Source organism: Dromiciops gliroides, chromosome 3 (genome assembly GCF_019393635.1).
Source record: "Dromiciops gliroides isolate mDroGli1 chromosome 3, mDroGli1.pri, whole genome shotgun sequence".
NCBI lineage: Eukaryota > Metazoa > Chordata > Mammalia > Microbiotheria > Microbiotheriidae > Dromiciops > Dromiciops gliroides.
In genome coordinates this window covers 484,333,607-484,349,022 of record NC_057863.1, presented here as the reverse complement: position 1 = coordinate 484,349,022, position 15,416 = coordinate 484,333,607, and the positions used below count along the sequence as shown (strand labels likewise).

Sequence of the window (15,416 nt, the reverse complement as noted above, 5' to 3'; positions counted from 1 at the left end):
GCATTGTTATTCCCATTTTGCAGTTGAAAAGACTGAATCTCCAAGGGGTTAGAGGACTAGCCCATGGTCACACAATTTATACAGGTCAGCAGTGGTATCTGAACCCAAATCTTCCTGATTTCCAAGTCTAGCATGCTGTATACTCACCCTTAATGCTGAGGTTAGACCTATCCAGATCTTTGCTGAAAATTCAAGAATGTTGAAACTATATGATCCTAGCATTCATCAGCTTTCAGTTCTGCTGTCCTCTTATAACCATTATTTAACATATAGTCATTACAAGACAAATGATGCCTAAAAGATGTACTAAAAAGTGGAAACATTTAAGTGTTTAGAAAAAATAGTCTCACAGACTAATAAATGAAATTGAGAGACTCCTGTGCATGAGGAATTGGTTGTCAGCCTCACAGAAATGATCCTGTCCCTGGCTATAATAGGGTTAACCATTCTTTCCTTACCACCCCAGTGCCCTGCCAGTAAAAAGTCACAGAAGGTGTTATACAACCCATCATTCAACTCCTTCCTTCAGTTAATGGAGGCAGAATTCTTTGAGGGCAAAATAAGTGAGAAACATGAAAGAAAATGATGGAGAGAAAGGGAAAGAAAGAAATAAAAATATCTTTAATAGAGTAACTAGTTAGTCATTCAGTAAAGTTTTCCTTATTTATAACAAAGAGGACATGACATACAAATCCATTGATGTGAATGAAGAAGTGGATCTTGAACTCGTGTTAGTTGAAAATGTATTTCCCCTGGGGTTTAAATGATGTGCCCCTGCCTTTATAACTCTGTGATCTGGTCCCTCCAGCTCTGGAATTTGCCACAGTCCCCCAGTGTTCTCTCTCTCCCTCTCAACTTCCAGTTCCCTGTACAAGTAGACAAATATAACTTTTCTGTGTATTCATGCAAAGGAGAATATGACTTGTATAGGAAAAAAAGAGACAGAAAGAAAGATTCTTTGTCTTTTGGTTAGGATTGAAATTATGTTTTCTGCATTCATTTGAGAGAATGTATTACATTTTTAGGCTCTAAAGTCTATCAGCCAGTACTGAGTCAAATGCAACCTATCTCCTTCCTAAACCAAAAACAATTGCTAGAATCTTTCAACGTGTGAACCTATTAGTTTTTCTTTGTCAATTTATGCATGGCTAAGTAAATGAGCGTATGAGTAGGTGTGTATGTGTGTGTGTGTGTGTGTGTGTGTGCCTGTGTGCACACACTTGTGCATGTATAAGCAGGAGGGAGATATTCTGCATCTCTGTGTGTTGTGGTTATGGGTATGGAATACTTAAGGCTGTGACTGTGGGTAACAGGGTCACGCATATAGACAGCAGAAGGAAATCAAATATTAAAACATTACTTCAAAATAACATTAAGGATATGCTTGCCAGAAAGCAAACAAAGTCAGGAGTCTTACTGTAAGAAGCCAAGGAAATCACTTCTTTCTTATCCTCAAATCAGGTCAACAGAAGGTTTTTAAAAAGGAGCAACCTGCTTTGATCTCCTGACACAGATTTGCATTTCCTCTCTCCTGGTATATTTTACATCAGGTCCTTAATATTATCAAAAATGTTATTGTATATTTAACTTTCCCTCTTGTTCCATTTATAAAGCAAAAAAATAAAGTTTAAAAAAAAGTTTGCAAGTAGCAGTTAATCACATATGAAAGCACTCAGGTAAACATGTGGTTATGCTGAAGTGTTTACATCATTTAAATATTTATAGCTTCATTTAACTCTGTCTAAACTGATGCACTGAAACATCTCCCTATAGACTCTCTGGTCTATTGATTAAATAAGGGTAATCTGTTTCAAAATGCATATTATTTAATCATTAGACCTTAATGGCATCCTAGGAGCTGTTTCAAGCTATCATCCAAACTTATAAGTAGGCATAGGATAAATCCTTACGAAATAAATTTCCTCTTTGAAAAATTAGACAATACACATTTATAGGGAAGCCACTTTTCAAAAAAAAATCTTGGCATAAAAATATCCATTATACACAAACTTGACAATTTCATATTTGGAGCCCCCTGGATCAGTCATTAAGACTAAAAACAAAAGCCAAATGTCATATACAGCCAGATACATCCTTTTTCCTTTCATTGTTTTCTTTAGATGCTCCCCATCTTCATCTCAGACTGAGAATTGACTTTGGAGCCAAAAACATTTCAAGCCAAATTAACAAACCCCTGAAAATTGGGGTTTTCTGTGAGAATTCTGACAGACTGTTACCACAGGCAAGGCCAAGCCAACCCCCCACCAACAGCCACAGACTAAAGGAATAGAATCCACTTAAACAAACAGATTTGCTCCAGCTTACAGTCTTATATCAAAGGATAGCATTGGGTTTAAGACAATTATCTTGTCTAACTATAAAAACAGATGCTTTAACTCTGTGTTTTACTGACAGGCTTTATAAAATGTCAAACTGTAAAATAAGCATTTATCTACACATGAAGAATGTTGTATTTTATAAATGCAAAAAGTACTGTCTATTGGCATTTAGTGAAATATTTCCCTGATCCTGGTTTCTGCAATGGATGAATATTGAAGCAAACGTCTGCACCATTGAGCTAGATGTGTCTGTTACTCCTCATCACAACTGATCTAAACCAATAGAACAAATATATATATATATACTCTTCCTCCTGGTAGTAGAAATCCATCTCTTTTCATAGCTAGCAACCAAAAAACAAGTTATGTCTGTGGCCAATCACTGGTTCTCTCTGTTCATTGGGTAAATACCTGGCTTATGCGGCTTTGTGGTTTTCCCCCATACAGTGGTAACAGCAGAGAATAATTTTCCCCACCCAGGGGGGAAAAGAGAGAAAAATTATACTGGAGAGAGCCCCTCTTTTTCACTGTGAGCTGTACCCTGGACATTCTGGACAACTCTTGGCACAACTTAGCATCATGGCTAGATGCTTGCTAAAGTTTGCTAATGTCCTGTTCTGCAAAGGCAAGCAAAGGTAATCTCCATCCAAGTATTTAGTGCTTCCCAAAACATGATACAAAGATAAAAAAAGAAAGAAAAAAGTGCTTGAAAAGAATCTTCAGTGACATCTTGAGAAGGGAAACTGAAGGGTAGCACCCCCCTCTCACATAAGCTGTATTCCTTTTCCAAACAACATAAATAATTCCAGCCCAGGCTATTTAGAAGGGGCTGTCCTAGAAGACTTTTCCTTAAATGAAGCAAAACTTTCCTTAGTGGTTTCCAGTGAAATTGCCATTCCTATGATGTGGTCTCTCTTGGCCTTCAAAGCCTTACAGCTTTTTGGCACCTTCATGGCAAGCTGCTGCTCTGATCGTGGTCCCGGCTAAACCCCTGTTACTGACCCTACGGACCAGCACTTTGGATACAGGGATTTTTGTTCTGGGGATCTCACTCTTGGTCGGGTGATGGTGCACCACAGGATGGCTGGCAGGAATAGATGCTAGGTGTTTGATGCTGATGGGGATCTTGGAGTCCTTGATCAAACTGCTGGGTGTTTTCAGAGGGCAGGTTATGGTTACCGGAGACACCGGCTTGGAGCGGGACAAGCTGGTCACTTCTTCATCAGAGGGCAGACCTACTGGGTTTTCATCTGGATCTGTGTAGAGATCATACAGAGCATCCCCACTGTAGCTGTCCCTGGGGATCCCTTCCTTCTGGACAGTGCTCGTGCTGTCTTCCTCTGGGCCAGGGGTGGTCGAATCCCAGTAGCCCTCATCGCTGTTGGGGATACCTTCCTGCTGCTCCTTTTCCCGGTTCTTAGGATCCTCCTTCTGATGCAGCTCAATGGGAATCCGATGGATCCTACTCCTTTTGACCAAGGAGCCATCCTTAGCTCCTTCCTTACCCCTGCCATCTTTGGAGGATTCAGGGACTACCTTGGTTTCCTTGGCCGCTGCTCCCACTGCTGCCTTGGCCACACCGCCTTGGGGCTCCCGTGCTCCTTGATCCTCCGTCTGGGATAACATGTCCCAAAATTCCTGGAGGTAGGTGTCGTCCACTTCGTCTGGGCTGGCCATCTCCTCCCCTCCTCCTTGGTAGGCCACCATGTTGGGGTTCTTTTTGGAGGGAGCTGGCTTGCCTGTCCCAGAGGCATTCTTGTCGCAGCTGGCACCTGCCTCATCCTCCTGGTCCGCAATAATATCTCCACAGCCTGTAAGAGAGTCAAAGCTTTTCAGTGAAGTGACGTCAGCAAACATCAAACAAATACGATCAATCGATGGCTCTGAGGGTGGATCAATAGAGGAAGGGTCAGGGGCAGCAGTGTCAGGGCCACTGTTACACCCAGGCTCAACAAGGGGGATAGTCTTTATCGGAACGTCACCTGTTCTCGCTGCATCCTGGGCTGTCCGGCTCTCCCCAGTGCCTGGCTCCCGCGCCTCTCGGTGCCTCTCCTCATGCCGATACCCAGCGGCATCCTCTCCCCGTGTGTTTTTGTTGTTATGCAACACCGGGCTGAGTGACTCCCCAGAATTCCTCACTTCAGGCTTGTCCACTGAGGCGTTCGCCTCTTCTCCCCGCCGGAGCTCACAGGATGGCTCTTTTCTGATTTCCTTGGTGGGGTTTTCAGGTTCACACAAAGGTTTGGGAATTTCCTCTTTGATACACTCCAAGCTGGCTGTCAGGGAGCCAGGCAGAATGAGGCTGGACTGGATTTCAGAGGCTTCCTCCTTTTCCTCTTCCTTTCCATGTTTATCCTTCTTATGCCAGCGCATACTGCTAAAGATCCCTTTCAGCCCTTTCTTTTGTTTGCTGCCAGCCTTGTTTTGATCTGCATGTTCTCCTTTGCCATTCTCGGATCTCCCGTTCTTTCTTAACAGCGAGAAAAAACTGTGCGACTTGGCCACGGAGCTGTTGGCTAAAGAACTCACACTGGTCACCGCGGCTCTGGGGTGGGTATCCGCGTTCAGCTGGTCCCCGCTGCCGCCTCCAGCACTGCCCCCGCCGCTGCTCGGTTCCTCCTTCTTGCTGCTTTCCAGCATCAATACCTCGGCTAATCCATCATGAGTCTTGCTTCTCACCATCCCCGTTTTACTCGAGCTTTTCCCATCTCCTTTGTTTTTTACCCCAAATATACTGGGCATGGTGCCACCCGATTTCCTCTTCTTAAATAATTTGAAAGCGGTTTTATTAATCTTCCCAGAGGGCTGCTCTGCTGCAGGAGTTTCGGCGGCACAGTCACAATGCAAGTCCATGTCTGCTGTGTGTGTCCCCGATTCTGCCTCCTCCTTCCTCCTGCAGACCCCCACAGATGCCTGATTGCTGATTCTCTCCCTGACAGCCTCTATGCTCCTGCTGCTGCTGCTGCTGCTGCTACTGCTCATCTCCATGGTAACCAAGAGGGATAAGCAGCTTTCGTCAGTCATGGGCTGGAGCCAGGCCACTGTCATCCATATTCTAAATCAACCTGAGCCACTGTTGCTGCTGCTGCAAAACCCACGAAAATAAAAGACCTCCTCCCCTCCCCAGAAACCCTTATATAATAACCTAACCCACTTTGGTGCTGGCTTAGGGGTTTGTAGTGTATATTCTTCCTCTTCTCTCGTGTAGACAACCAAGACTAAAGCTGATTATGGGAATGGACAACAATCACATTCCGTCAACTCTTTCCATAAAATTCTAGTAAATCCCTCCTCTAGACTTGGTACTTCCCCGAGCCCAATGTGGGGCCACCAGCAACCTCTCCCCTCAATGGATGGAAAAGTTCAGCTCATCACAAAACCCACAACTGTGTTACCATCTGGCCTTGACTTGATATGGTCTCATTCCTTCCCCAAAGTCATTCACATCTGTCTACATCCCCAAGAAAGTAAGCCCAAAGGGAATGGACCATGCCTAGGTCTGTATTGTGTTCAGTGATGGGTATTCCAAGGCAATGTATTATATGCTTATTATTATGTTTAGAAATATTCTTGCCCAAGAACTAGGCAATTAGCAAAATGCAAATTATAGAAATCACTGCAATGAAATTAGGGTTATTGTATAGGGTGGAAGCTGCCTGGTCAACTGTGATGAATTGAAGTGCCTATCCCAGTTGTCAATGACTAAATGGTGAACTCACAAAATCCTCCTGACTTCCTTCAGTTGACTTCTTTTGTGGTGGTTAAAATGGAAGGGCTAAGAATTAAATTGAAGGGCACACAAGCATGTGAATTGTAGTGCCTCCTCTACAGGTGGTTTGTTTAAGCCACTGACCTTGACTCTCCCCTTTGCAACCTTCAGGATATTGGCAACCTTCCTGTTCCCATTATCACCACTCCAACCAGTATGGTTGCCGTGGCTCTGGTTGTTATTGTTACTGCTCCTGCCCTCATCCCTGTCAATGCTCCCAGGAGGCAGAGTAGCTTCTCAGAGGAAGGAGGGAAAAGAGAACCCTGTCCAAGAGAGCATTTCATTCAGTGGTCCAAGGTCCTTCAGAAAGACAGAACAATGGATCTGGGAAGCAGGCAGGCAGCAATTATTATATCCCAAGTCACATAGGTAGTGAGTGGCAGAGCCAAGATTCAAACCCAGATTTACTTATTCACAAATCCAGAATTTCTTCCCCTAAACAGCTTTGTTGTAAGGAGGAAGAAAAAGAGACCAGGGTGAGAACTCTATGTGGTAAACCAGCTGAGCATTGAGGATTCTAGTTACTTGGGTGGCTCTCCCAGTTCCATTTTCATGCTCCACTGTATTGTTTGTGACACTAGGGAAAGTCACATATAGTACCTTATTCTTCTATTGTTGGAAGTCTTAAGGTACAGTATACACCAAAGGTATTGTTTGAACTGTGATGATGCCGTAATGAGGTCAGCAATGGTTGTATCCTTGATAGCATCTTCTGAGCCCTTCCCTAACTCTTAAAGAGCCCTATACTGAGGCCAAAAGAGCCTCCCCACCCTCCACTAGGCCAAAGCTATTCCTCTGCTCCTCAGAGCTGCCATGGGGACCTATTGAGCCAGGTGGAGGATCCTAGGAGGCAACCCAGTTAGTAATCTATTGAGTTTTGTGTCCATGCACTCCACCAACATCCAGTTTATAACCATAGCCACCTGATTTAGTTGTAAGTAATCATCATAAGGGTGATGATGTTAAGTAATGATTATAAGTAATTACATGAAATTCTGGGGGAAAAGATGCTCAGAACTTTGGCTCTCACCCCACCCCCAACCACCTTTCACATGGTATATTAGATTCCACCTATCTATTTATTACTTTATTATTAGTCCCAAGAAGGGCTCATCTTCTTAGAACTGGAATTTGATTCATTTTAATATGTGCCAATCACTGCCATTTCGATTTTAATGAGTTGTAGTTATTTTGTACCTATGCCCTGGGGTTGTTATAATCTTAATGATGAATATTATTCTATAAAACTTTTAAAAATCAGCAAACATAAGGTTGAGAAATAAATCATCTTAGGATTCTTATTCTAGTCTCTCTCAAGCCACTTCAAAACATAAGGTTTAAAACCAAGATTGTGTCTGTCTTCCCTGACCGAAGATTTCATCAATGTAACTCCCAATGTGGACATTCCCTCCCCTCATACAGATTAACAACTCATTTGTAAGGTATAAGGTTTAGAGAGTTGCCAGGGGAGGATTGGGAAACTAAGTCACACACAAGCAAACATCAAAGGCAAAACTTGGACCCAACTCTTCTTGATTCAAAGAAGGCCTCCTAACAAACTGTCTCTTAAGACAGGAACTGAGGGGCAGCTAGGTGGTGCAGTGGATAGAGCACCGGCCATGGAGTCAGGAGTACCTGAGTTCAAATCTGGCCTCAGACACTTAACACTTACTAGCTGTGTGACCCTGGGCAAGTCACTTAACCCCAATTGCCTCACTAAAAAAAAAAAAGGAGGGAAAATAAGCTCCTATTTTAAATAGTCTAATTCACTCAACTAAAATCAGGCACTAATTACACAGGAATTCAAATTAGTGGTGTTATCTTAGTCTCTGTGTAATATAGGGTGTGCTTGTTGAGAGGTTATGTAAACATACAGGTATACAGCCTATATGTCAACCTCTGTTTTGAGTGCCTAGGACCAGAGGAACCAATGCTGCTTTGGGTGGTTTTTGTTTTTTGTTTTTTAATAACACTTCCCCCATCCCCTAACTCTCCCCTACACACACACACACACACACACACACACTTAGGATAATGGCTCATGCTGACAACTCCATTTGGGGGTGCCCTAAATGAATAAGTCAAAAGCAGTTGTGCAGGTTGAAAGCTGCCCTAGTTTCAGTCTCACACTCCATATGTTGCAAGAATCTTTTGTAGCACTGAATTTTTTTTAAAAATACTTAAGGATTTCCCTGTCTTGTGTCTGTTAGTTGCAATTTCCTAACTCTCAACTAATAGACTCCTATTCAGGAAATGCATCTAGGGTCAAGTGGAGATATCTAAAGATATGCATACTCTATATTATTATTATGGTTTGCAAAGTGCATCTGGGTGGGGCAGTGACTACAGCCCATGTTTTGGAATCAGGAACACTTGAATTCAAATCCTGCCTCAGACACTCCCTAGCTGGGTGATCCTGGGCAATTCATTTGAACTTTCTGATCTTTACAAGCTCAAAGAGGAAATGACTTACTCAGAAGTGACTTACTGGGGAGCCACACAGCTCGTATTGTGTTAGAGGTAGTATTTGAACCCACATCTCCTTGGCTCTCAGTCCAGCTCCCACTCAGCTGTCAAAGGGATCACCAGGTCTGACCCCTCTATTCAATGAAGTACAGGGGCTCCCTATTACCTCTAGGATCAAACATAATCCTCTGGCTTTCAGAGTGCTTCATTACCTGGTCCTTTCCTACCTTTCCAGTCTTCTTCTACATGACTCCTCCCACCCTCTACCCCATGTACTCTGTGACTCAGTGACACCCTCCTCCTTGCTGTTCCTCACACAAGATATTCTATCTCCTAACTCTGAGCAATTCCATGCCTGAAACTCTCACCTGCCTCATCTCCCTCTCCTGGCTTCCATACTTCCTCTCTCAGCTAAATTTCTACCTTCTGCACAAAGCTTTCCCCATGTTTAATACCTTCTTTCTGAGATTATCTTCCATTTATATTGTATATGGTTAGTACATAGTTACTTGCATGTTGTCTCTCAGATTAGATTATGACCTTCTTGAGGGCAGAGATTGTTTTTGCCTTTCTTTGTACCCCCAACATTCAGCACAGTGCCTGTCACATAGTGCTTAATAAATAATTGTTGAAAGGATCCATGACGAAAAATCTATATACTATATACTTCCAGAGAGAGAATGGGTGAACTCTAATTGCACATTGAAGCACCTTCTTTATTTTTCTTGTTTGTGTATATGTGTGTGGATTTTTTTGCAACATAACTAATATGGAAATATGCTTTGCACAACTTCATATTTATAATAGATATTATATTTCTTGCCTTCTTAAGGGGTAAGGTGGGTGTGCACAGGAGGGAGAGAATTTGGAACTCAAAATTTTTTTAAATAAATGTTAAAAATGTTAATGTAATTATGAAATATTTAACAAAAATAAAATATGTTTTTAAAAAACAAATGCTTGGGGCAGCTAGATGGTGCAGTGGATAAAGCACTGGCCCTGGAGTCAGGAGTACTTGAGTTCAAATCCCGCCTCAGACACTTAACACTTAATAGCTGTGTGACCCTGGACAAGTCACTTAACCCCAATTGCCTCACTAAAACAAAACAAAACAAATGCTTGTTGACTTTACTTGACTTTCTCCACTGGGTCACACAAGAAGATATATAGTGAAGAAAGGGTATGCTAGGCTTCAGACAGGCTCTGAGGAACCTTCCCTACAGTGGGTCAAAGTTAGCTTCATTTACAGCTAAGCTTTTGGAAGTAGAGGCAGAACTAATACTTTTTAGAAGCTAGAATATTTATTGGAACAAATGCCTGAGCCCCCCCAGGAAATGGTGGACACTATAATCTAGCAGCGTCTGAGCCTGGATGAGTCACAGGCTTTCAGGGAACAGAACACATTTACCTTTAATCAGTGAAGGCTCAGCTCACAGAACACCTTGTGAACTGAGCACAGGACCAGGAATCACTTACTGTGAATGCAGGTCTTTGCTCGCTAACTTTCTGCCTAAGGCTATATTTGTATGAAACCAACCCAGTTGACTGAAAGGGGGAAAATCAGCCAATCCACCAGGACGTTTTTATTTACTGGAAAGATTTGCCATGTAGTAGAAAGAGCACTGGATTTAGAGTCAGAATTCTGGGCCTCATTTTCCTTATCAATAGAATGAAAGGACTAAACTAGATCATCCCCAAGGTCCCTATTAGCTCTAGCTCCTATGAACTCTAAGTAAAATGGGTTGTTATTGTTGTTGTGTCTGACTTTTTGTGCCTCCATTTGGGATTTTCTTGGCAAAGATACTGGAGTGGTTTGCCATTTCCTTGTCCAACACATTTTACAGATGATGAAACTTGAGGATTGACTTACTAGCTCTGTGATCTTGGACAAGGCCCTTGGTCAACTCAGAAGTCACAGGCATAGATGCTGGGGAATATTCATGACCAAAAGACCTCAGGATCTGCATCAAACATCTGACTTCTAAACCAGTCAGAGCAGGTGTCCCCGACTAGCAGATTAGGGATCCACCGGTAGGTTTCAAAGACTGCCCAGGTACCTTTCCAATCAGGTTGCCATGCCCAGCTTCATCACCCTTATCTCCATGGTTTGCCAGGATTGTTGATGGGCAGGAAAAAGTCATCTCCCCTACTTCACTATCATCACTTCCATTCTTCTAGCTTCCCCTGGCCATCTCAAGGCTTCCAGTCAGTGAAAAACAGCACTTCTTCTTAAAAAAAAGGGGGGGGGGGATCAAATCCCCAAGCAGTTACAAAGGGGAAAAAAACTTTTTAAAAAGTGACTTTAAAAGAGAAGTGAGGAACCTAGATTTGCAGACTTTTCCAGTTGATTTCAAAAAGAATGAAATCTATTCATTTAGGTGTCATTGGCCAAGGACTCTTGAATCTTTCCATTTCTGTTTTCAATCAGCAGAAACTATGGGTCTTGCCTATGGGAAATAACTGATTTGGCTTCTGGTATAATTGTACATATGTACATGTTGTAACCCAAGTTCCACTTCCCCAAACCCACCCAGCTTCACTTAGTGCTTCACTGGGACAGAGACTGTTTTGAACTCTTATCTTTGTCTTTTCAGCACCTAATACACAGTTGACACTTAAATGAACTGTTGAATGATTTTGCTGTTGACCTTTTCAAGGTGCTTTCACAGCTATTCTCTCATTGAGTTACCTCCATGGCAGGTGCTACTATGCCCATTTTACAGATGATAAGACTGAGAGCCAGGGAAGTTAAGTGACCTGCCCAAGGTTCTACCAGATAAGCAGAGGCAGAATTGAGGCTTGAACCCAGGTTTCCTGCCTTGAAAACCAGAGATCTTTGACTTTAATTAGAAGCTGCTAGGTGGTATAGTGGATAGAGCACTAGACCTAGAATGATGAAAACCCAAGTTCAAAACCAGTCTCAGACACTTCTTAGCTGTTGTGACCCAGGGCAAGTTGCTTAACATCCATTTGTCTGGATTTCCTCAACTGTAATATTGGATAACAACAGGACTGACTTACTTCCCAGGGTTTTGGTAAGAATAAAATGAGTTAATACCTATAAAGAGCTTTGTAAACTTTAAGGTGCTATATACTTATGAGCTGTTATTATTAGTTAAAAGATGGGTAGCTGAGGGAGGGATCTGAGTTCGAAGTCTTTTTCCCATTCCCTGAATCCCTCAATTCAGAATGGCAAACCTAGCATAGTACCATTCTCTTACATCATATTCTGTGTTCCCAGAGTGTCTCCCTCCAAGTTCTATGCAGTCAATTAACAGGTGGGATATAGAGGAGGGAGGGAGGGAGGGAGGGAGAGAGAGAGCAAGCATAGGTCTTAGAATGAAAGACTCAGAAGATTTAGGTTTGAGGATTGGCTTACTAGCTCTGTGATCCTGGGCAAGGCCCTTTGACCCATCTAAAACACCCTTTGCTTGGCTATAAAATGGAAAATTTGTTCTAAATTAATGGTGTCAGATTCAAATTGAAATGGGGGCTAATAGACTATTAATAGAAATGGCCACTAAACCATACATAAGGATCCCTGCAGTTTGCATATACATTTAGAAAACCACATATTTATAGATTTCTTTTTCACTAATACATTAACACATTAAAATTGGATAGGATTTTAATCCGGTTCAGGTCCCTCTCAGTAGTGTTGTGGACCACATGCATCCTACAGGTTATGTGCTTGACATCTCTGTTCTAAATGATGTCTAAGGCCCTTTATATGTCAAAGTCCTAAACAACCTTTTAGAATACAACCTGCCCATAAGTTAGAGATTGCCTACAATGATGATGAGTCAGCCCATTGCTACCAGCAAAGAATAGGAATCTATTAAAAAAAACACTTTTTATCTGCCCATCAGAGTGGGGAGAAAGGGTTACAGACATTTATTTATACTCTTGCTCTTGTCCAGGGCTACTCTGTAGGGGCCCTGCCCCTGAGCACAATTTCAACTGTGCAGCTCTGAAAGGTTTTTGGCTAGGGTCAGGAGAAGTGCTCAATGACTTCTAAAGATACCCACCCTCATCTTTGTGACTGTATGATAAGGTTACCACTTTGAAGGACCTTAGCTTCTGAAATTCAGACCTATAGAGGGAAAGATGTGGTCCCACATGCTATATGCTTGTTCACTCCCCATCCTCCCCCCATTTTTTCTTTTTTTCCTTTATCATTTCATTGGGGGGGTATTTGGAAAAAATGAAAGGGGGAGGGAAGAGGAGGAAAAAACTACTTCCAAAAAATGCTGTTCAATAATAATAAAAACTTAGAAATGTAAACATCAAGAGAGTTTTGCCAGAAAACATGCTGAGTTTTCTTTTCTGACATAAGGAATCTGTTGTCATTCGGAGGTTCCTCTCTCTATGCAGCCCACTTCCTGAAAGAGAGGCTCACTGAAAAGAAAAAAAAAGGGATGAGAGAAGGAAAGACAAAGGGACAAATGTGGAAAACCATAACCATTAACATAATTATGAATTACATCCTTTTGCTGGAGAACCTTCTCAATAAGCCATTCTGATCTATGCTTTTGTCTAAAACCTCAAGGTTTGCTAAGTAGACTCTTCTGCCTGGTGTCAATTATGAAGGGCAAAGCATAAAGGAGGAAGTCACCAGGCACAAAGGTCCCTGGTTAGAAAGGATAATTTCATTTCATCAGATTGTGTCATTTGAAAAAATATGGGGATGCTTACCCCAGAACCCCATTATTTTCTCACAAGATGTTGTAGCAGTGATGCTGCACAGGTCCCATCAACCTCGATGTTCCCACATCAGGGAGGAGTTTCTTTGTTCTTACTCGAGTTTACCTCAATTTCACCAGTGTTATGCCCTATAATAGTCTGGCATTAATACAAAAGAAGGACTTAGAAACAGGAGGAATTTTGACACAAAAAATCATTGCCCAGGCTCAGCTACCAGGGCTTAGTATTTTTTTCTTCATAATTGGTGTGTGTTTTTTTAGTAATTAGAATGATTGTAATTGGTTCTCTCTTTTTTGCCCAAAAGGAGAACTTCCTAGTACAGAAAGTAGGAGACCTTCCCTCTATTTCTATTCTTTATTATCATTTTCTCTGGTTCAGTTGAGTGTAACCTGAGAGAAATGCCTTGGCCATTACCTAGAACTTCCCTATCACCCTGTGTTCTGACTCTTGGTGAATTTGCCTTATGTCAGGGGTGGAGCAGGAAATGGATCAAGAGAGTTCCCCATTCAACCTAAAAGTTTATTTGGGATGTAATGAGTTTGCAAGACTGTTGTTGAGTCATGTCCAACTCTTCATGACCCCATTTGGAATTTTCTTGGCAAAGATACTAGAGTGGTTTGGCATTTCCTTCTCCTGCTCATTTTACAGATGAGGAAATTGAGAGAAAAAGGGTTAAGTGACTTGCTTAGGGTCTAAGCTGCTAAGTGTCTAAGGCTGGATTTGAACTCAGGTCCTTCTGAGTCCAAGCTCAGCAATCTATCCACTGTGCCACCTAGCCGCTTTGTATAAGGTACTCTAGTCCTGTAAGGCACCACTAGTCCTATAAGAACTAAAGTCTTTTCACTAAATTTCCCTAAAGAGGCTCTACTGGCCCATTGACACTTCGTTGAGAATCAATCAATCAAAATCACTTGTTAAATGCCTGTTATATGAAAAGACAAAATCCAAAATGGAACAATTCTTGCCTTCAAGGAGCTTACACTATATTTAGAAGATTAGAGACCTCTGAATAGATCTCAGTGACTGGGGATGTACCCAAGATGAAATGATAGAATTGGAATTTCCCCCAAGGAACAAAATTTGTTCAGAGAGTGCCTGTCTGACAAGGAAGGGGTTGCCTTCCTAGAAACTCCAAAGCGTGCTTCTTTTCTGGGGGAATTCAAGGCCTCAGAGGGACTTAGTAGGTTAAAATGGGGAATAACTGGAATGTTATTGTTGTCTTGTCTTGTGGCCTCAAAGTATATTTACTTTCAGGAGAGAAGCCGAACTATAGGGTGGTGCTATGAGTCTGGGGTAAGGACAAAGGCCCTATGGAGGAAGGAAAAATAGTAATTGCTTTAGGTTTATTGTAGACCCTTTTTGTGCCCTTTGTATTTTTATCTGTTCCTTTAATTTTATTTTTTATTTTTTTTATTTTTTGGTGAGGCAATTGGGGTTAAGTGACTTGCCCAGGGTCACACAGCCAGTAAATGGTAAGTGTCTGATGCCGGATTTGAACTCAGGTCCTCCTTACTCCAGGGCCAGTGTTCTATCCACTGCAACACCTAGCTGCCCCTGTTCCTTTAATTTTTAGGCAGTTTCTGTAGAGCAAAATAAAATCTGTCTTCTGCCTCAAAACTGTATCTGATACTGTGAGTTCTTGTACAAGAACTGAGGACCCCTTTCACCTACAACAAGCTACATTCTGGGGGGTGGAGCCAAGATGGTGGAGGAAAGGTGGTAACTTGCCTAAGCTCTCCCCAAGACCCTCCAAATACCTTCAAATAATGCCATCAGACAATTGCTGGAGCAGCAGAACCCACAAAAAGACAGGGTGAAACAATTTTCCAGTCAAAGATAACTTAGGTCAGGAGAGAGTGGAGTGCAGCCCAGCACAGGTCATATGTGCAGCCCCAGCCCCAGCAAACCAGGAGCAGGCCTTAGGAGCCTCTGAATCGGCAGCAGCAGTAATTGCTTCTAGAACTCTTAGCCCACAGATGGTAAGGGGGTTGAACAATTGGCCAGAAGGAGATTATAGGGATTGCTTTGCTAGCACTGAGTCAGGACTCTGTTGTTTTGTCCATACTCCCATCCAGGTCGAAGGCTTGGGTGGTGGTCCCAAACCAGAGAGGAGCACAAGCACACTGAAGCTTGTGGCC

The 15,416-nt window shown here is 42.4% G+C and overlaps 1 protein-coding gene across 1 annotated transcript; it reads right to left on the bottom strand.

Moving 5' to 3' along the window:
• Positions 1–598: 598 nt before the first annotated feature.
• AMER2 (APC membrane recruitment protein 2) lies at positions 599–5,402 on the bottom strand. Its single transcript, XM_043995381.1, has 2 exons — positions 4,322–5,402; positions 599–4,150 (listed from the first exon to the last, which is right to left on the bottom strand). The coding sequence occupies exons 1-2, from the start codon at positions 5,385–5,387 to the stop codon at positions 3,270–3,272; spliced, it is 1,947 nt and encodes a 648-aa protein (XP_043851316.1). The 5' UTR covers positions 5,388–5,402; the 3' UTR covers positions 599–3,269.
• Between the last annotated feature and the right edge of the window lie 10,014 nt (positions 5,403–15,416).